We start from the raw sequence: 22078 nt of genomic DNA on the forward strand, positions 1-22078 counted from the left end.
GAGGGGGTCCTACTGGCACTGGGGTCTTAGGGAAGTCAGAGCTGTGATTGAATCTCCACTGTGTTACCTTAACCAAGAGAGTTTTCCTTGGTGTTTTCTTAGGTCCATTCTCACTCCAGCATGGAAAGCAGTAGTTTTGGCCAGTGGTGACTCCTTGCAGGCAGCACGTTCCTGAGTGCTGTGTACACATGGGATTGGCTCCGAGAATTAATGTCCATCTTCCTTTTCTTATTTAAGTGTGTCCTATTACTTGGGCTGCAACAGAAGACAGCCCCGTGCCACCTTCACAGGCAGCAAAATTCTTTCTTGTGTTTAACGCTCAGGGCCATCTCTCAGGAATATCCAATTTTGCTGTGTCATGAAAATGCTGTTTTCATTATGGAGGTGTTACTGTTTCATTCTGTGGTTTTGTTTTGCCAGCATGGGACATTGTACAGATCTAATCGTGGATGTGCTTAAACAGATGATCTCATGCGCCCTGAAATATTAATGCAGCCCTGGCTCTAAGTGAGAACAATGTAATTCTAAAACAAAGGATGAGAGTGTCTTTGAGGGATTAGTATTAATTTAATGTCATTTTCTCCTTTGGGGAGGGAAGAAGCAGTACTTTACTTCATGTGTGTTTCCTACCTTAATGTTTTCCAAGACAGTATTGCTAGGGATTGGTTGGGAAAGAGACTCTGAGAGGCACTGCCATGTGTCTGCATGGGTGAGTGAGCACAGGGTGTTTTGGAGGAAGAAGAGAGAAATACCAAGTCAGAATAAAAGTGCAAAATGCTTCTGGATGTCAGGTACCCATGAAATGATTCTGTGGGCAAATGAGAGTGGAGAAGGTGGACATAGGAGCTATTCCGGTTGGTGATTAGGAAGAAGGTTGGAATGGGACAGGGGGATGTTGGTCTATAACGGTTCTGTCACGTTGTCTTCCTCTGGAATTGAATGTTTCCATCACGGCTGGTTGGGCTCTACCAGTGCTTGTAAAACACCTCAGTAAATGGTTTTGCTGTGTGTTTCCTGTGCAGGTTTGAACTGATGCGCATGTGCTGGCAGTACAACCCCAAAATGAGGCCCTCCTTCCTGGAAATCATCGGTAGCATTAAAGATGAGCTGGACCCAGCGTTCAAAGAGGTCTCCTTCTTCTACAGTGAAGAGAACAAGCCTCCAGACACAGAGGAGCTTGATCTGGAGACTGAAAACATGGAGAGCATTCCTTTAGATCCCTCCTCCACCCTCCAACCCACTGACAAGCACTCAGGACACAAAGCCGAGAACGGCCCAGGCGTGGTGGTGCTTCGGGCCAGCTTCGAGGAGCGACAGCCGTACGCACACATGAATGGGGGACGCAAGAACGAGAGGGCCTTACCGCTGCCCCAGTCGTCGGCCTGCTGATCCTTCCCAGCCAGAGTCTCACAACGCGGAGCAACACCTGCATTGGGGGAAGAAAGAAAGAAAGGAAATCACAATGTGTTCAAACAGCCTACTGTACCTCAGTGGATCTTCAGAACTGCCGTAGCTGCACTTGGGAGAACCCTTTTTCCAGTCAAACAAGTTGTCGTGTTTTTCTGTTCCCGATACGCAAGCAGATGTTTGTTTCAGTCCAGGACTCCAGTCATGGGGCGCACAGTTGGCCTTTTAAAACTGATGTTAACACTTCATAGCGACAGAAAACTTGAGATCTGATGTCTCTCTCTCTATCCTTTCTCTCTCTTCTTTCTGTCTCTCTCTGCTTCATAATGGGAAACATATCTGCGTGCAAGTCCAACCATAGAGCACTTTGATCAGATCAAAGATAGCGCAGGCCGGGGGGGCTCGGGGACCCTCCAAGCACCTGCCTGACACCGTAGGTCTTTATAGAATAAAACCCGACAAAACCCCCCACAAAAAGAAAACTCAGCTGACAAAAAGACTGGATTTTTAACGTTGCTCTTTAACCTTTTTAGGAACACGTCAGAGAATCAAAAGGGCCCTCATTCGTCCAAGGTTGTTCCCATTTCCAACGCTGCCAAATTTTGCCAAAAAAATAACCCGAACTCTCTTGGTTTTTTTGGTTTTTTGGGGGTTTTGGTTTGTTTCTGTTTCGTAGGCATGAAGGAGCACGGTAACCGACTGCTCTGAACCAGATCCTGACCAATACGTTCTGTTCAATCATACACTGGTATTTAAAACAAATAGATAACAAAAAGTAATGAAATTGTCGAGCTCTTTGTTTGAAAACTGGACAAAATGTGATTATTTCCTTTTCTTGTGATGGAGAAGATAAAAGGGATGGGGTAGAGAAACAACCCCCTTCCCCTCGCCCCTATCCCCCCCCACCGTGCCCCCATCCCGCTCAATTCTGGACAAAACTGGCAGTGATGAGCTAAACCGACGCGTGCGCTTCGTACACACCAAAAGGCAAGTGCACACCAACACCGAACCAGGAGGAGCCTGCAAGGAAGAGGCTGAGGTCTCCAGCAGGGCACCTGCCCTCCCTCCACACAGGCTCGCAGCAAACGCCGATTGGAGAAGACACAAAACAGCAGGAACCGGATTCAAGTACATGATGCTTTGTTGACCTTTTTCTCTTTATTATTAAGACTTCTCGAAGGGTCTTGCAGTTCTATGTTAGACCATGGATCATTTGCATACACATTGTCTTTTGTGTCACTTTTATAACTTTTTTACGGTTCAGATACTCATCTATATGTCTGTACAGAAAAAAGCTGCTATTTTTTTTGTTCTTTATCTTTGTGGATTTAATCTATGAGAACCTTCAGGTCTGCCCTCCTTTCCCTCCCCTCCCACTTCAACAGATTTTCTTATGCTTTGTACTATAGTGTGTAACTCTTTACTTCCTCCTTCCCAGTAACTGATACCTTTCATATGATTTGCCATGAACTGTTCAATGCCTTTTTATAAATACATTTCCTCCTCTTTTTTTTTCCTTTTTTTTTCTTTTTTTTTGGATTATTTTGATTTTTCTCTCCTCTCCATTGGTTGTTTTACACCATCTTGGCTGCGTGGGCTTTTGAGGGGGACATGGAGAAAGAAGGGGGACACCCTGCACGGAAACCACTCGAGCAGTGCTGTGGTGTGTTGAGATCCCGTTTTTTTCCTTCCTTCCCACTCTCTCTGCCCAGGCAGCGTGCGAGGCTCTTACAGTGCAAGGCATGATACAAACTCAGGTCAGAAAAAACAAAAAGGTTAAATATTTAGTACATTCTTGTTCAGTGTTTATAGTCATTGTTGTACAAGGGTCCTTCCCCTCCTTCCCTCCCCGCTTGTTTTGGTTGCGGCACACATCCACCCGCCATCCCCACACACACTCCCCCCACACAGACACACATATGTATGTGCTTTGGTTTGTATTTGTTGGGTACAACAGCAGACACCAGGCTTTTGGGTCACTGGTTTTTGGGTCACTGGTCACTGGCACCCTTCTGCCCCGTCAGTAAGAGCTGGCCCAGTTGCAGCTGGCAGTGCCAGGTAGCCTTAGGGTGGCCACTGAAGCTCCAGCAACCCTCAGCTCTTCACTTGCCTGATGAGGAAGCCCTCGTGGAGGGCACCAGGGCTGCATTTTACACCCTGGGGAAGAGAAATAACACCAAAACCAACTAGAACCCAGCAGGCCGTTCTATGGGGCTGGGTGGCCAGAGTGCAGCTGGGGCCAGTGGCGTGGCTAGCAAAACAGTTCAATGTTGGCTGCTATGGAAACCTGTGCAAGTACAAGCTTGTTGCTTAAATCATAGACCAAACCTCAGAACAAAGGAAAACAAGTAAGCTTGTTTGTTCAGTTGTAGAAGCCGTGGTGACAGGGGAAGGAGGGGGCCGCCAGAAGGTCTGCAACCACCGAATGATACCAGTTAACGTTAGTTACAGCATCTAAGCCTTTGTTTAGCACTGATCCAACCAAACGATGGCAGTGAAGAGGTGGTTCTGGGATGGAAACGCTTCAATCTTTTGAGTAAGAACAAAGAATTCAAGTAGACTGATTGCTAGTTTTGACTGGAGATTTGAAAAAGTTTGTAGTGCTTTTTGCTTGTGTAGTTTAGGTCCCATTATCTTCTCTTGCCTCTGTCCCATAGTTATTTTTCCCTTTTAAAAACGAAAAAGACAAAAAAGTTAATTAAGAAGGTATTCTATGTAGGATTTTTTATTTATTTTTGTGATATCAGTTTAAATCACTGTAGAGATGCCCCATAATAAATCTAAATACTGAGATAAGGGTTTTTGAGTATGACAGGGGGACAGGTTTTGATTTTTTTCAAACATTTATCTACCTCACTCTTATTTTTTTATATGTGTGTATATAAAAAAGAATACATCTCACATGTCTCAGCAGCCAATAAATGCCGTTGATACTGGTAACCTCTCACTCCATATACCACATGCTCTAGGTTCTGGAGGGGAACAGTCACTGCTTGTCACAAAGGGTCACTTCTGAACATCTGCCTCCATTCCAAGGAGTTTTTTGGCTCACATTCATTACTGTGAGGGGGAATCCCAGGGCTGTCTGCCTTAGGGGACCATTCCTGAAGGAAACTTGAGGGCTTTTTAGTTTGCCCTCCTGGCAGTCCTCAGATCAGGAACAAAATGCTGCGTGGTTTGATGAGCAGAGACACAGCTGACCTGCTATGAGGACTTCAAATTACGAGTATTTGATGAAGTCTATCACAGAAATGGGTTGATGACAATGTCAGAAGGCCCAGAATTACTGTAGAGTGAAGGGAATGGTCGTGTTTGTCCTTCAGAATGGGCTCAGTCCTGCTGAATTTCCCTCAGATGCCACAAGCACCAAAAAGATACTTGGCTGAATCAGCACCTAAAAATGAATTGGCTCTTACAGCAACAGCATTGCTGGCTTGACCAAAAAACCTGCCCCAGGCTGCCTGGTGATAACTGCTACATCGAGTTTACAGCTTCGGATCTTTGCTGCTTCTGTTTGATAAGAGAGCACTGATGATTTTTTTCCTGAAACTAACATTGAATTGATGTCTTTTAACGTGCCAGTAAACACTCAGTTCCCTTTTCTTCCCCTGTTTATATGCTTCAGATAACTGTGGATTCTGATGGACCAGCCATCAAACTTTAACCACCCTCTGACAGCGTGTCACTGGTTTACAAGCACACAGGACTAACACGAGCTTGCCATCAACTTGATGTATAATGTTTCTCTTTTTCCAGCTCAGGCAGCTGTTGGTGCAGGTGTTGGTTGTGGTATCTAAATAATGTGGTGCTTGGCTACTACGAGTTGTACCCAGCCTTGTGTAAGTACATAGCGCTGTGGTTAAGTACTGCAGAGTTGGCCTTTGCAGGGAGCGTTTCTAGCCCTAAGAGACCAGCCAGATTTAATGGGTTTACTAGGTTGGGGCTGGTTTTCCATTTCTTGGGAGGCTCCCGTGACCTTTTGGTGCAGTGGCTGTTCCCCTCTCTTGCACATATTTGATTACCACAACTGGAGATCCTCAGATCTTTCAGCTGGCTAGGAGGGTTTTGTTAAAACTGTCCAAGTTCCTGGTTTTTGTAATTGTATGTAGGTGGTTTAAAGATGCATTAGGAAGCAACACTAACGACGTAGCACCCATCACAATGAGCATTTCCAAAAGCACTGCAGTAGAAGACAGTCGCGCGACATCACGTCCACACGCGTGATGACAGTCAGCTCTCCTGGACCAAACCACCTTCATGATACCATTGCGTTCTGTGTTTGCAGTTCAAGCTTAATTCCTTTTTTGTTCTGTTTGTTTCCATAGCTTATTTTTGTTGTTGTTGTGTTTTGTGCGTTTTGAATAGCTTTATTCACATGGGTTTTTCATGCAGACTTCCCTTGGACAGTAAATCAAGTTGTTTGTGCATGTGAACAACTGAGAATTAATGTTGGCTTGGTAGAGTCATAATACGGTTTGTAATGTTGTTCTTCCCTGAGACCACTGGCTTGTCTGGTATGGAAAATTTATTTAGAACTTCAGCTATGTTTGAATAAAGTGAAAGTAATCCAGTTTGTTTATAAATTGCAAACAAAAGCCCACCCAGCCCTGAAAACCAGCATTTGACAGACGGCACCAAGATGTTTTCACACAGTAGGGTAACGCACTGGTGTTGCTGCAGAGAGCAGGGCCTCCGAGTGTGGTGCTTGGCTGTTGTGCTCCCCTGACTCGCATTTAACAGCTGCTCGGTGGCACAGAAGGTGGTTTGGTTGCAAAGGAACGTGAACACAAAGTGTCAGCTGCGTGGTACTCAATAAGATGCTCTCTCAGGGGAGTGATAAAGCAGCCACGGAAGCCAAGCGTGATGGGAAGCGCAAGGCTGGCCGGTGTGCACCGAGTCTTTCCCAGCGCGATGCCTCTGCTCGTTGATGCTGGTTCAAAGCGATGTATGGCTCTAGGGGTGTGCACACTGATGATGCTCCTCTTGGGCTTGAAAGACAAAGGCATGAAAGCCCAGTTTGCCCAGGACAACTGGTCACCAGGTGGGACTGCTCTCAGGTCCTCTGGGAACTGCTGAGGGGTGTTGGGCACGATCAGAGTCTAAGTGAACAACACTCCTATTGTTGGTATAACTCCATACATATATATCTATATATACATATATATATCTGCATATGTATATCTATATTATAGATATATATCTTTTTAAACCCTTTTCATTCCATTAGTACAAGTAACACTTGTTTTCTGTTATTCTTATTTTGTTTGTCAACCATGTATTTAATCACTGGGCTGAACAACAGCGGAGGAAGGTGCAAGGGATCCACTCCTTACTAACCAGTGATAAAAGCCAGATATTGCAACTTAACCCACAAGTAGTTGTGCAGACAAGGATTTGAGAATGATGTGTAGAAACAACACTAGTGGCCAGGGGTGCTGAAGATACAGAACTATAAATAGGCAGGAGGGCTTCAAAGGATGCCTTGGTTCAGAGATGAACAGCCTCTGCAATTGATCACAGCCAGGTAGATCAGAACCGAGAGGCATGGAAGCAGGATGTGGTAATGGGTATTTACAAAGACACAGGGCTTGGCAGAAGTTTGAGGTGGCTTCCTGAGCTTCATCTGTGGGACAGCATTGGAGCTCAGGTATCACAATTCTGATCATTGGTACTTGTAACTAAACCGCTGGACTTCCCATCTGGAAGGGTAAATTGATTGCCAGGAGTTTAATAGTTGGTGGTGTCATCAGTCTGTATGAATCTGTAGAGTTGGTCTGTTCTGCAAGTACCTGAAGACTATCACTAGCTGTGTGTGTGCCTATGCGTGCGTGCTCATCTTTTCTCTTGTGTTCTGTTGATTAGTAATCCATTAGCATTTTCAATAGGGCTTCAAGTCCAGTAGATTACGGGTAGTCAGTTGACGAAGATCTGGTTTACAAGAACTAATTCAATGTTTCATTGCATTTTGTAAGTACATAGAATAATTTTATAAAATGTTTGTAGTTTATAAATGCCTAAACTATAATTTAAGGGCACTTTCCTGTGTCTGTGTATGAGTGTGTCTGTCTGTGATCAGTTGTTTCTCATGGTACCAGTTTACTAGCTAGCTTTACGATATGCCAAAAAGGATCCCGAACTTGTCCAATCTGTGGCTTGTCCCTCTTCCCACCCGCCCAAGCTTTGTGTCCCAGTATACAGCGAATGAATAAAGGAGTTGGAGAAATGTTCTGTATCTTCAGTATCCTGGTCTTCCAGAGCCCTCTGGTTGGGGTGGGATCATCTTAGCTGGTCATTTCACGTTACTGTCTAGGGCAGTTGGCTTAATGGATTACAGGAACCTCACTGGTTGGGGAAACAGAATGGGTTTTGCTGCTACCCAGGCTGATGTGTGCAGTGCAGGACCAGCCTTGCAGTGGCCACATGGTCTGAAGGTTGCCACTATGGAAGAGAGAGAGGGAAGGTGGTTTTTGTAATTGCTATTGAAGAACTGTGCTGATTTCTTACCACTCTGAAAGCTTGTGCGCAGCCTCTGAAGCTGTTGAGCACCATTTGGAGCTGTGTTGAAACGAGCAAGGCAGGGTCCCTATTTATTGTTATTTAAGAGTACTGATGATCCCTTCACCCTTGCCCCCCGGAGCTGCCTGACCGCATTGCCGAAGGGTTCCCATGAGCTAGATACTGTTCAGAACTCAGCTCTTCTGTTTGCTGAACCAGTGAGGTTTGAGATGAAAAGGATTGGCCAGAGTTTCTCTACCTCTGGGACAAAAACAAAACTAGAAAGTGCTAAGGAATGGATGCAGTTGCAAATACATTTTCCAGTCTTTTCTTGTTTAAATTTTTTTAAGAGAAAATGAAACAATACCATGGCCAATTTATTACAGAAAAAGACTTGCTGTGTATAAATTATTCCTAAAGAAATTCCTGTGTTTATATTAAAATGAATCAGTAGAGAAAAAAAAAATTCAAAATGTTTTTGTATATTCTGTTGTAAGAATTTATTCCTGTTATTGCGATATACTCGGGATTCTTTACATTATGAAAAGAAGAAACTTTGTCTATTTTGAATGGCTGAAGCTAAGGCTCCTTTAGTTTCTCTTACTCTGCTTTTTTCTAGTAGTTTCAGTACTACATGATTTAAGTTAAATAAAAGAATTCTGTATGCATTTGCCTGCTGCTGAATTTGTTGCTCCTTACGCAAAGCGAGTACAGGTTGGAAAACTTAGAGCAAACCACCTATGGTTTTCCTCTGCCCTTTTGGGCTGTGTTTAACTGAGCTCCTCTGAGTAAATCTTAGCAGAGGTCAGTGCTGCCATAATCTTGAAATCAAAGGTATCTTCCAGTGACACTGAACTTGTGGACCTTTTTCTGATGGGACCTTGACTGCTGGGTTGCAGTAGGGAGTTCCCTTGAATAAGGTAAGCCTTTCTATTTAATTACTTCTTTATTTGAGGAAAACCTGCTTGTTTACCCTTGCAGCAATCCAGAGATGAGGCATCCAGCACGTGCTTAACAGTTTCCTGCAACAGTCACTGGAAAAGGCAGTGGCAAAACAAATGGCACTAACTTGGTGTTTCCAGTTCTTCTGGCTAAAATAAGGCACAATGGTAGTGCAAAGCATCATCAGCTATCCATGTTAGGTTTCCCTGTTGTCCTTTTTACATGATGCTTGAGGAATGGGCTTTTGTTTCCCTGAAGAAGTCCTCTTTTTTCCTCTATGATGCTTCTTACTCTGCCTCCTCCCCACACTGTTTCAGCATTTCTAAGATAATGCTCTGCAATGCTTTTCCTAGAAGGTCTGCTGTTACCGATGGGGATAATGGAGGCACATGGATGAAAGCTGCTCTTCCATTGCCGTAGTACAGAGAAGCGTAGTAGGTGTAATCGCAGATGTACCTGCAGCGTTAAGGTAACAAAACCATAAACCTGAATTACAGAACAGTAAACTGATGAAATTTAAATGTTCTTTAAGTAGCCAAACCAGATCTGGTTTATGAAATTATTAACAACGTATTTGCTTAGTGAGGAAAGGAAGTGCTGAAAGAAACCAAGTTTGAGAAACAAATGTTCCTTATCTGATGGTTTGGTTTCTCAGACACCCTCCCTGAAGGAGCTTTAAATAAAAGTCAAGTCATGCTTTCTTTTCAAGGCTCCTATAAACTGGGTGAGGTGGGAAAGGTAACCCACAGCCTACTGGAAGCTACCACCATGGAACACATACAGCTTTTAGTGTAAGCTTAGTCTCACTATGCAGAGGGGTTTTGTCTTAGCTCCCTACCTGTTAACTTGCAGGTGCAAATGCTGACATTAAGGGGCAAGATCGGCTGAGTTTTAGTTTTTCAAGATGAGATAATTTACTGTTTTGTTCCCCTTTTAAATGAAAACTGAGGTAATTGCTACAGTACTGCTGAAACACATGACGAGCTCACAGACATGGGTCCGAAGGTACCTGTAATTGCTCTGCTCCTTGGTGTATGTGTTCACATTTTGTATCCTCCCAGTTGGGACAACCAGATTAAAATCTGCTACTGGTCGGTATTGCTTTTAGACTCTTAATAGCTCAGGTTTAGTGGGGTTATTAATCACCCAGTGTGCTGTGTTGAAACTTGTTCCTTTTGGAATTTAGAAATCTATGGCAAAAATACCTACTGGCTGTAGGTCTTCTATTTTACATAGAATTTCAATTCATCCCAATTTCATATGTGTTGCCCCTCTGAAGACTTCGCTTTGAAGTGATTTTGGTTGGAGGAAAAGCCACTGCAAAGATTCCTCAAGGTTAAATGAGTTTATGGAGTTACTTCTGCTTTCCCTGTGAGCCCCTGACACGCAATGCTTTACCTTCCCGCATCTCTGGAAAAGATGATATCAATCCCTTCCACTGAAATGCTTTTCCAGAGAGTCTTCATATTAATTGTAGATTCAATCTTTTCCGGGCCATCTAGCATGCAGCAGGCACCTTCTGGGAGAAAACCACAAGCATCCATCTCTCGGTAGCCTTTGTTCTTCCCACACTGCTCGAGGATGATGAGTCCTTTGGCGGCTGAAGCCAGCCCAACGTGAACTGTAAGCTGGTTTTTCCCACCAGAGTGAATAACAGGAAATTAAAAATGAGACCTGTTATGGAAAAGGATGCAATGCAGTAGTGCCCAGCATGGTGTGAAACACTACTTGCAAGGGGGGGGAGGCTTGGTGTAGCTCATGCCTAAAGGAAACTTCGATAAGAGATTCTAAGTGAGAATAAAATCATGCTTTAGTCCAGTTTTGTCAGCTCAGGACTTAAGAGCTTGGTACCTTTTTTGCTATTTATGGTGGACTTTTGTTTCCCTTTGTTCGACACTGTTCAAATGGTGCAGGGTTAAAACAGCTATAATCAGTGTGCTCCAGCTTTCAGTTTGAACCCTTTACCACAGTTTTAACAGTCACATCCCAGTGTTGTCTGATGCACGTATGGCACAGCACTCTTCTGGGGATCTTTATAAAGATCCACTCAGAATAATGATACAAATGAAGGGGAAAATCTGTGTAACTTCCCAATTACTCACCAGTGGCTGAAGAGTTGTCCATATCTTGAAGACTTGCTCCTTTGCTTTTTGGTAAGCTACCGGCAGCTGCATGATGTGGAGATCTATGTTATTGCCAAGGCCTCTCTTGGACAGCTCCTGTGGTTACAAAAAAACCACCATGGAATTGTGAGAGCACTGGATTTCTCAGACTGGGATAAAGAATCAGGCTGATGCAACTGTGGTGGGAACACCTGAAAAAGCAAGGCAATGCTGTCTGAGCACGTGGTTGCTAACCACTGTCAGCAGTGAGATTCATTTATTCAATGGTAGCTCCCCCTTTTTTGACTGGAAGAGACTAAAATGTGCTAAACCATTTCCTAATGTCAGTTCCATGTGTTTTCCAAAGGGATGCTCACTCTGCAGTGGGTGAGAGTGGTTACTGCTAAGGGGTTGGACCATGGAGAACAGTGACATACAGGTCCACACTTGGAAGCTTCTAAATAAGCTTTGATGTAGGCAAGGTCTGTTCCTCTGAAAGCTCTAGTAGATAAACCTGCACTATCAAGGGACATGAAGGACAGTCCACATTAGCTCTCCACTCCAGTGGTCTGCTGGTTTGAACTGGTTCGGGTAAGCTGTGCTGGAGGTGTCTGTAAACATGAGAAAGGTCACATTTAGGCTGGGTTTAATTTCTTTTCTGGTCTAGAATGTGTTTTTCTAGTAAAAGGAAACATCAGTTGTTTGGATGTTATTTCTCTGTCACTTACGTAGAGTCGAATTTCCACATGGGACTTTTTCCCAAAGGAAACAAAAGTTATGCCCAGAATTGAGGTGGAAAAACAAAGGCATCCTCAAAGCAGGAGGTTGGCCAGGTGGTAAAAGATGTTCTGGAGAATGAATGTCATGTGGAAACGACTTCAAATTATGTTGTCAGTAGAACGGGGCTAACAAACAAGACTCTAATAAGAAGCCTCTAAGTAGAAGGTGGGAGGCTGCAGTGGCAGGATGCAGAAGGAAAGATTTGTTCCTGAAAAGTAAAATGATGGTTGAAAGTTCCTGTTGCATTTGAGTAGAGCACTACCCAAGGAGGGTACAGAGGAAGTTTCTAAGGGGGCACAGGCAGAAAGTCAGCAGCAGAGGTCTGTGATTAGCCCCAAACCCTGTAACTTCTCTATTACATGTTGTTTTCATTTCTCTAGGGATACTTGGGTGGACAAGACCCAGAGTTCTAAGCTGTAGCTAACTGGGAAATTTGCCCTTCAACACTGGCTTCCTATATAAACTGTTCCAATTTTCTTGTCAGCGGAAGCATTGATTAGCTGTGCTCAATAAACTATTTGACACAAGCAAGGAAACAATGCCTGTAGGGAAGTAAACACATTCAGAGAACAGTGCCAGCCTGTCTTGCTCTGAGCGCTGACAGTCTTTGAGAGCCCATTGCATCATCTTGTTTAAGAATTCTGTTCTGTCTGAGCCTCCAAAAAAGAAAACCCCAGCTGGTTCACAATTAGCATTTTCTTTTCTAAAGCATCTTTAATTTTAACGTTTAATGAGATTCTTCCTTTTTAGCTGTAAAGCTCAAAGGTCTCAGCTCCCCATAACTTTGGTATGGAATGTGGAGACCCACAGTAAGTTGTTAGGCCATTCTTCTCCCATGCTGTCTGGATTGGTGTTCTGTTGTCACCATTTGTCATGGGAGAGACACACAGAAATGCTTCGGTTCAGGACAAAACCAGTATCAGACCAAGAGTAAAGGGCTGGGAATGTGTGTCAAAGGAAGACAGTTCACTGTGTCCTCAGCTCTTTCAGCATGTTGTCAATAACGTCTATTACTTTGTTGTCCAAGAATCCTAACCATGGGCTTATGCCCCACTAGAACAGATGTTGTGCAAACATGGAACAAAAAAATAGATCATTCTTTGTCTCAGCCTTAACCAAAACTGGTTTTGCATTTGAGGTGAGAGACCAAAGATGGTTACAGGAGGATAACTGCATCTGGAAAATAGAGCTCACAGTGGTGAGGTCATTCAATAAACAAGTGCTTGTCTTTTGTAGTTGAAAGAGCAAAGAGAACTTCAAAGGAAGACACAAGTTTTGGAGGACTTTCTTGTGGGAAAAGTGTCTCAAAAGAAAGGCAGATTCTTTGTTGGGAGGCTCTTCTGAAAGAGGTATGAAATGCAGCGTTATCAGCCGATGACCTTGAGTCATTGGTGAGTTGTGGTTGCCGTCCTCGTCCACTGGAACTCTGGCCCATGTGGTTACACAGCCCTCCCCAAAGAGAAGCGATTGGCACAGCACAGTTGTGCTCGGGTGCAGTGGTTGTGTGTCTCATGGTGTGTTAGAAGCATCTTGAACTTTTAGAAACCTCCAGAAAATAATTGGCTTTAGGGGCGTAAGAAAGTTCCAGAACAGAATTGAAGGCACTAAATAGCAATATCTTCTTAGTTTCACAGATGAGGAAACTAAAGCAGAGAGGGAGAGAGACAGAGGGATTAAATGACACATTTCCAAAGACCACATGGTCAGTGGCAGGATGAAAAACTGCACCCAGAGATCTGATCCTCATCTCCCGATAGCAAACATAGTTCCCAGAAGCAGTTGGAAATGTGACCTGTTCTTTGCACTAACAGTTTAATTACTATGAATGTTGTCACTCAGCTTACATTTGTGCCCTATTAACTGGCGACTTTGACCTTGGTGGTAGACTGCCCTGATAGGTTATTTAACTGCTAAGTTGAAGACAGTTTGTGGAGGAGACACAAGTCAGATCATGGGTTATTAGGTTTGACCATCAATGTGTAACATGGACGAAATAATCTGGAGAATCTGGGATTCTGAGGGCCCCATGTGATGCTGACAAACTAACACATCACAGTAACTCAGTATGAACTGTCAGCAAAGACAGGGTAAATACTTGGTGGTGTTTTCCATCAGAGCGCATGTCCCGCACTTCCAGAGTTCCGTGTTGTCAGTGGAGCTTTCGTGTGTGTTGTAGGAGGGTATTTCAGGTGAATGCAGTTATGAGAACCATGAAAAACTGAGTGAGACAGGCTTCTGAAGGAGAAGCTGTCTTACTAGTGCTAGACACCCATGTTGGGCCCTGTGCCAGTGACTATAAAAGCTCTGAAGCTTTTCTCGGTGACCCTGAATTGACAGGTTCACCTGTACTTTCTGATCCATTTGCCTCTTGTTTTCCCTGAACACTCAAGGGGTACTTGCTGAGGAATGAGAAATCCAGGGATGAGATGCTGTTGAGTGATTTGTGTATGAGTCATCTTGCACTGTGCTAAGAACTTGGGTTCATGCAAAACAACAGGGTTCTCCTCACACTCTTGGAAAATTGTATGTTCATATAAAACAGGCAACGTGGGAGAATGCACTGCTACTTATGGTTATATCCATAAGAAATCCAAGAATGCAGAACAAATACTCTTTCTAAACCAGCAGAAATCAAGATTTGGAGAGTTTTACTAACATTTATCCCCTGATTCCTGAGGATTTCAGAAAATGGAGATCAGCTTATTCCCCAAAAAGTGTAGTAAATGGTTAATTTGTAAGGGAAACAATATCCCACAACCATTTTTCTGAGTGCCCAGTGAGGGCACAGCAGGGATGCAACTACTGGAATAGTCTGTGTGCTCACTGGATCAGACTCTGATCTTCCCTACAGCAAGAGAAGAGGTTCAGAACAGCTGATCCCATCAGCAAGGCTCTGGTCTGGCTCCTCAGTACGTTCTTGAGGATGAGTTTGAGTGCACTCTTGCTCAGTTCTCAGACTCAGCAGGAGGGCTTTATGCCGCTTTAGTGATCCATGCAGGAACCCCAAGCCAAGGCAGGATTACTTCCAGATGTTGATACTAAATTTTGCTATCTTTAATACATGTGCACAGGCTTCCTGAAGACCGTAGGGCTACTCTTGTGAACAAGGCTAATGGAACAATACCATAAGATTGCTATTTAGCGTGGAGAAGCCTATCAAAATTCAAAGTACTTCCAGATTTGCAGCAAATTTCCCTGATTTGCCTGCATTAACCACCTTTGCCAGAGAACAGGAAACCAATGCAGCATCCCCAGTATGAATACACATTAATTCCATGCAGAGGGGGTCACATCAGAGGGAAATGGATTTGTTCTCCTTCATACACAAGGACTGACATCTGTTTCGCTGTGGAATGCTGGAGCAACCAGCACACAGCATTACAGAAAACTCATTGGTGTGTTTTGGTTTAGGCTGTTTTGCTTGCAGATAAACAACATGGTTTATTTTCAGCCCAAAGAGGATGATCTTGCACCCAAAATTAGAACTAATAAGAATCAGGAAATAATGAGCAAGAACATTGTCAACTGACAAATATCTGTGGTTTAGGGGACATGTCAAGTTGGAGTCAAGATAATCTATGGGTTTCCTGTGATGACTGGGATGTGGGAAGGTATCACAGAAGCACTTTTGTCTCCTGTTAGGGTACAGGGATAACATCCCCCATGATTCTGAGTGGGTAATGAATTTATTCTACCAAACACTAAGTTTCACTTGGTACTCTTCACCCAACAAGGCTGGAATAGAAAACACATATGGGTTGGTGGAGTTGCTATAGCTTTGGTCTTTGGTCATTTGAAAGTGGAAGCCAAAGATGAAACATGAAAACACATTTAGAACTGGTGTGCTTTAGGTTTTGTGTGCCTGAAGGAGGCAGAGCTCAACAGGGTGCACCTAATGAGAAGGAAATCACCTCACGCAGACATGGAAAAATGAGTTGTGGTATGAGATCATGTGTTTAATGAGCAGAGATAATGTGTGGTATATGCATTAGGTGCAGAAAAGGCACCCTGGGTAAAAAGATCTTTTTTCAAACTCAAGAATAATATTTTGAAAAGTGCTTAAATAGCACACACCAAAAAATCTTGCAAATAAAACAATGTTTTACTTCTTAATTCTCCTTTCTTCTATGTTGGGAGTCTGCACCATGAGGCATAATTCTGTTTAATGAGTCATGTGAAATAACTTTTTTGAAGGGAATGGAAAGCCTGAAAGCGATTGTATCAGGATTGCCACAAAATAAAACACCTCCCTCCCTTTTTTCCATGCTTACCTTCACTGCTTCCCAGCTAGAATTAACCAAGTGTTGTCTAAAGGGACCAAAACCTGAAGAGAAAGAAAGGTGCTTTTAACCTATGCTTGCTCTGCAATTGTAGATTAGGTGCAGACATGCACGCACACATGTATTTGTTCTTTCTCTTCATATTTTTGGTTATGGAGGTTGAGGTTTAGGTAGGATTTAGCCTTTATAGCACTTCAGGGATTAGTATTTTAATTTTTTATATGCACTGATATAAGAACAAATCTCACAATCTTCATTCATGTCAAGGCTTTCTTATAAGATAACTTTGACTGAAGCTGGTAAATGTGCCGGAGCCAACAGGACAGATCAAAGAAATGATGATTTTGGGCAAGGTTCATCACCCATAGAAACACCGCTACTAAAACATCTCATATTAAATACTCCCAGGATACAGTCAATTCTTGTAAGTACCATTCTTACTGTTAAAGCTCATGAAGATAGGCATATTTAATGAAAATGATTGAAAAAGGAACATTTTATTTCATTTGTTGTTGGGTTTTGTTTTTTTTTTCTTTTTAATCCCAATTAAAACATTTTCTCTCAGGGAAAATGTGCTTTTTGTGGTGCTGGGCAAAGTCTCTTCCTCTGCCTTTTCCCCAGAGGAAAAGAGAAGAGGAAAGGGAAAAGGACTTCTTGAATCAAAAATACTACATTTAATTTTATGCACTCTCTTTTGTGAAAGGCTTTTTTTTTAAATAAAAAGGAAAAAAGCCCTCATTTTGAGCTAGACAGGCATCTTATCATTAAAACATTTGATGGAAAACTCCCACTATCTTCATTAATCTCACTTACTCTTCTCAATCCAGAATGCTACCAAGTCTTAGATACTGGGTGGCTGGAAAACTAGTTTGTAAAATGGTTTCAATACTGTAACTCTTAAAAATCCTTAAATGGACAAATAAATACTTGAAAGTATATGACTGCTCTTTTTCACAGTGAAAGGTCCTTGTATGTGGGGGCAATTAATCCTAAATGCAGACTTATGACAGCTTAATGCTAGACTTCAAGCATTTCTTAATTTCTTAATACTTATTTCATAACTGCTTCATCTTTTCAATATTATGAAGAGGCTGATGATGCTAATAGTTTTGACAATGTTTTCCCTGGGTTTAAGTTTGTACTATGGAGAGGGAACAAGGGAAATAGTACTCATTTCACATTAACAGGGAAGATAAAACCTCATTAGTCCCACTCTATTCTCAGAGCAAAATTAGGGTGACACCTACTCCGTTTTGAAGCTGTAGTTGTGCATGTTTCTGTACCTGTGTGTGCAGAGCTGTAGAAATACATAAAGTTATGTATATTATATAGAATTATATCTAGGGTTATTAAATATCTCACAATTAAATACATATCTCTCAGTGGTGGCCATAAGAAACTACTTCTTAGGATAAAATCATTCCATTAAAAATGACTTAAGGTAAGAGTTTTACAGTACAGAACTACCTGCAACAACTTGGAGAGCGAACTGGCTGAGTATTATTAGGCACTATATAACAAACTGGGCTCAGTACCAGCAGGTTTATGTTATGAGCAGGTGAAAATGTGACAGAGACAAGCTATGATAATCTCTGTAATAGCTTAAAAATGCACCTGTGTCCGTAATGGGACACGGTAGTCTAAAACTATTTGGAAAGTAGATTTCTGTACCTCAATGGCTATCTAAGGGGAGGAAAAACCTAACAGGATGTTAAGAAGTGTGCCCATCAAGGGTATGTGCCATAAATATCGTAGGATAGAACCAGACTGTCAGCCTTTTGAGAGGTTAGCAAAAACATCTTGTTCTCTCCTACACTCCCACTTGGTTCAACTGCAGTGGTGTCTAGAGCAAGCCAAACTAGTTCTGTTCATCTTGCAGCTATTGAAACTTAAAAAAAAAGGTGTTTAATTGAAAACAGCAAGATGCAAATCTCTTTGATGTAGCTTCAACCTCATTCCTATGTCCTCAGATGACCTGCAGTGGAAAATTATCCAGCAACTCACATGTCAAGATATGTGTAATCATTGCCTTTAAACGAGCCAGTGGCAACTAGAGGAGTAGCGAGTAGCAGCATTCCTTAAGAGCTTTAACCTTTTAAAGCTCAGAATTCTTTAGCCTGTGGTTCTGCCACTATGATTCAGCAGTAGTGATAGCCAGCAAGAGAAATTCCAAATTTGGTCCCTCGTGCTGCATGTTCAGGCATGCTCCTTTGGTATATTTAAATTTAATGGTTTAGTCTAGCAGAGATGAGGCAGCATCTCCTGTTTAAAACTCCCTTACTTTGCCATGAAACTGAGACCTCGAAACTTGCCATGTGTTGCTCTAATCCTGGACACTGACTATGTGACATTGTGATGCAACCTGGTTTTCTTGCTTCAGAGCTCCTTTTGGGTAAGCTTTATCTCATACTAGCCTGCACTGCCTTGAGCTATGTGGTTTGGATCAGAGAGAATGTCAACAAAGATTAAGACACGGAGAGAATGAACAACAAACCAAACTGGGTGGCAGTAAAGAGGGCAGACTCCAGTCTTGTTTCCTGACATGCATCTGATTTTTCTTAGGAAGGCACTGCAGAAAGTTATTTTCCATTTGGAATTGTTAGTATGACCATTTGCTACTGTTTTTCTTTCCAGGGAACTGTTCATGACAAAGACCAAGCATGTGTGCATACCATCTCTGGCTACAAGGAGAAGAAAATAAAAATCTTACCCGTTACAACCACAGTGCTGGAATTTGAATCCATGAAATCTGTGCTCCAGAAGGTGAAATCTTGTTGTCTTTCAGTTTCAACTGTATTATAATTCATATATCTGTGGCAGACTTCTTTATTTGGGGCACCTTTTTTTCTTCCAACGGTGATGTCTGCATTCACATGACAGGGATGACTTGTGATTTATGTCACTTTCGAAGCAAACATTGTTACGTCTCTGTATTAAAGATAGAAGTGTGACTGACAGGTTGGCTGACTGGGACTGTCCCAGACTTCTTCAGGCATGCAATAGTATTTAGGAAGGGACAGGAAAGGCTTAAAGAAACTTCTTGCAAAAATCCGGCCACATTTTTCCTCAGAAACCTGTTTATGTACAAGTAAACAAAACATTAATTGAATCAATTTTATTCTATCTCTGTGGATATTCTGGTTTTAGCACAGTTGTAATTCAATTGTGAGGAATGACTTCACTACAAGAAAACCATATCTGTCCATTTCCACTGTTCACAGACTTTTTCTTACTGACTTAACTCAGGGGTAACTTTGCTGTTCCTCTTCATAGCAGTTAGCCAGTTTACTCACCCTGATCTTTATCTTAAGCTCTTTATAAAATAGTTCAAGCTCCTTCAAAACACCATAAGTAAAATGTGTGTATTTGCTAAGCCAAAAACCATTTACTCAGCAATATCCCTGAATAGGCAACATGTTACAAAATCTCACTCCAACTTGCAAGGTCAAATGAAGTCTGGAAGCTGGGTTATGGCTTGCTGAAACTGGTGAGTTTAATAATTGGTCTGTCTTCATTAAACTGAAGCATGAGAACCAATAGGGGAAGGCCCAAAATCAAAACATATGCACATTGTCACTGCCCAAAACAAAAGCATATGCAAGTTCTCTTGGGAATTATAACTATGTGGGCAGAGGGTTTTGCTGGGTCTTGTTTTGAGTAGGAAGTGTATGTGTGTGCATGTGAGAGAGAGAGAGGGAGGGGAGAAGTATGCTAAGAATAGAAAGCCACTATATAATCTCAAGGGAGCTGGTAATTGTGAGACCTTAAGGACAAAAAAATCTCTGAAGAAATCTCTTTGATTGGGTGGTGCCTGAGTGAGGTTTGGAGCTATGGGCTGAGTTTGTCATTTAAATCCTCCTGTGCTGAGACACAAAGAAATCTGTGGATTCTTCTAAGTAAAATATTAGGTATTTTTGTTAGACATTCTTGTATTTTGTTAGATAATCTTGCATAGAGTAGCTATGCAAGTAGCTGCTCAAACGACTGATATTACCTCTTTGGACTGTAGGACTAGTTTTCAAAGTTTTCACAACTCACAAAAGAAAGTGGAAATAAAGATGGAACAAGGAAGATTATGTCACTAATCCCTTATGAAGAAACTGATAGAAATCTGAGAGAAATCCCTCTAAGCCACTTTCTAATAACTCATCAGTTGAGTATTGTCTTCAACAGTTTAGTCCCTTTCCATAAGTAGAGGTCTGCTGATTTGGTAGTAAAGATTCCAAGATCTTCCTAGTGTTGCTGTATGCTTGTGCAAGTCTGGGAGGAATGCTAGTGGTTTGAATAAACCAGGAATTTGACAAAGTGCACCAAAATTAGGTTTTGCACTGAATTTATTGTTTCTCTTCCCAAGCTTTATGTGCACGGTAGTGTAAATGGAGGAATAATGCTATACATCTGCATTACACTGTGACAGTATGACTGTAGCTTTACTATCAGCACTCACATGTGTGTATGTGCTCATAACAGATACACAAGTCACTGGATATCTGAGGTCTGTGCAAATGAATCTCTCCATCCACAGTTAAGAAACCAAGCCCTGGCTATTTGAAGGCAAGTCACAGACAGAGCTGAGTCAGCTGAACACTAGTTGTTTTTCTCTCTGTACATAAATGTGATTGGCATGGCACTCATCCTGAGGTGAAGAAGAAATGGAAGCAACTCGACTATGAAAGCCCTGGTTATCACCTTGAATATTTTTCTGTAGAGTTGTCTGATTCATTTTAAAATTATCTGAACTGCTGAGTTAGAGAAAAATATATTTTCTGCAAATGCATTCTGACCACATTGCAGAACTGCCAGAACACTGCTCAAACAGCTTCTTAGTACTGATGGTAACAAGAACTGAATATGGCTCTTCATTTGGAAACAGCTCTTTAATTTTTATCTCTTTTATTATTACTTGCATATAGGTTTTTTATTTCTTGTTATTGGCAAGCATTGACCAATGCTTTAAACTCTTAGGTGTTTAACATATTCCATTTTTTATCTCAGCTGTTTAACATTTAATGAGAGGAAAGAGAAATCAAGCTGCTATGCTATTTAACATTAAACTGTAATGGGACTTTAAATAGAAATTTCAGGCTCTAACATTCTATATTTCTTTTCAGTTCCAATAAAAATAAATGATCCTCAGGAAAGACCTAACATAGTCTTTAGGTAGATGGAATGCAATGTCACCAGAAGACAGGTGACAAACATTTCAGTGTAAAGCTCACTGTTCCCTGTGGAGCAATGCCTCTTCTACAGCAAACTCCATAGAAATGGTAAATGGAAAAATGTAATGGCAATTTCACTTACCTTTCCTTTGGATAGAAAGTATTACATATTTTATGTTGTTGGCTTATTTATATTAGCTCTTTTGCAATTGATACTACTAGTGTATACTCAATGCTTACCAATAATGGAAAAAAAATTATATTGTATGTAATATAAATGTGGCCAAGCTGTCACGGGGTTGTTATTATTTCAGTTCCTGTCTTCTTGCAGCATTAGCAAAAGCCAACTGCTGTGTATGCATGGGTTGTTAAGTCTTATTTTTTATTGTTTATAATAGTTTAATGCAGGGAGAAAGTACTTTAGTGGGAGAGCATTCAACTCACGATCAGTGTGTTGCTGTTGTTCAGGTGTCGTTTACCGTACACAGACCCTGCAAGCAGGATACAAACTTTAAGTAATTCTTTATCAGCTAGTATGCCAAATAGATAGCTAGGACTAACAGATTATGAGGGTAAACAGTAATATGCTTACATCTCCTTGTGAGAACACTGAGGAGTCTTACCTGAGGAAGTTTCCAGTATGCTGGGGAAAGTCAGTCTGTGTCTTTTGTTGGTATGGGCTGATCATCAGCATTACTGAGTTACCTTCACATTTTCTGCTTCTCTTTCCTCCTGTATCTTTTCCCTTGAATCTCTCACCAGCCAACAGCAGTGCTTCTACGGCTTCAGCTTCTTGTCTTTCGTGCCTTTAGCTCGTGTACTGTCTCATAGCTTAACACTGCTCTCAGGAAACCTCAGGCAAGGTCACCCAGCAATGCTGCATCAAACAGGGCCGAGTGTGACACAGGGTATG

At 42.0% G+C, this 22078-nt stretch overlaps 2 protein-coding genes across 3 annotated transcripts in view; one reads left to right on the forward strand and one right to left on the reverse strand.

Moving 5' to 3' along the window:
- The window catches only part of IGF1R (insulin like growth factor 1 receptor), a 178344-nt gene extending 169774 nt beyond the window's left edge, over positions 1 to 8570 (forward strand). For both annotated transcript variants that reach the window (XM_034066252.1, XM_034066251.1), the window contains exon 21: positions 1023 to 8570. In XM_034066252.1, the coding sequence (XP_033922143.1) occupies positions 1023 to 1389 (367 nt within the window). In that variant the 3' untranslated portion in view covers positions 1390 to 8570. The remainder of the gene's footprint in view (positions 1 to 1022) is intronic.
- Positions 8564 to 22065, reverse strand: PGPEP1L (pyroglutamyl-peptidase I like). Its single transcript, XM_013128957.3, has 6 exons — positions 21789 to 22065; positions 18717 to 19080; positions 15998 to 16050; positions 10947 to 11063; positions 10243 to 10472; positions 8564 to 9300 (listed from the first exon to the last, which is right to left on the reverse strand). Exons 2-6 carry the CDS (start codon positions 18811 to 18813, stop codon positions 9132 to 9134), a joined length of 666 nt encoding a protein of 221 aa, XP_012984411.3. The 5' UTR covers positions 18814 to 19080; positions 21789 to 22065; the 3' UTR covers positions 8564 to 9131.
- Between the last annotated feature and the right edge of the window lie 13 nt (positions 22066 to 22078).

This window comes from Melopsittacus undulatus, chromosome 9 (genome assembly GCF_012275295.1).
Source record: "Melopsittacus undulatus isolate bMelUnd1 chromosome 9, bMelUnd1.mat.Z, whole genome shotgun sequence".
Taxonomy (NCBI): Eukaryota; Metazoa; Chordata; class Aves; order Psittaciformes; family Psittaculidae; genus Melopsittacus; species Melopsittacus undulatus.

What these genes read in the sequence shown, in the direction of transcription:
- PGPEP1L (XM_013128957.3), bottom strand. Translation starts at nt 18,813, where the DNA reads ATGAATTATAATACAGTTGAAACTGAAAGACAACAAGATTTCACCTTC. An exon ending in GGACAACTCTTCAGCCACTG is followed by an intron (nt 10,473 to 10,946) that starts GTGAGTAATTGG and finishes GGGAAAAACCAG; the next exon opens with CTTACAGTTCACGTTGGGCT. An exon ending in TTTTCCAGAGATGCGGGAAG is followed by an intron (nt 9,301 to 10,242) that starts GTAAAGCATTGC and finishes TTAACGCTGCAG; the next exon opens with GTACATCTGCGATTACACCT.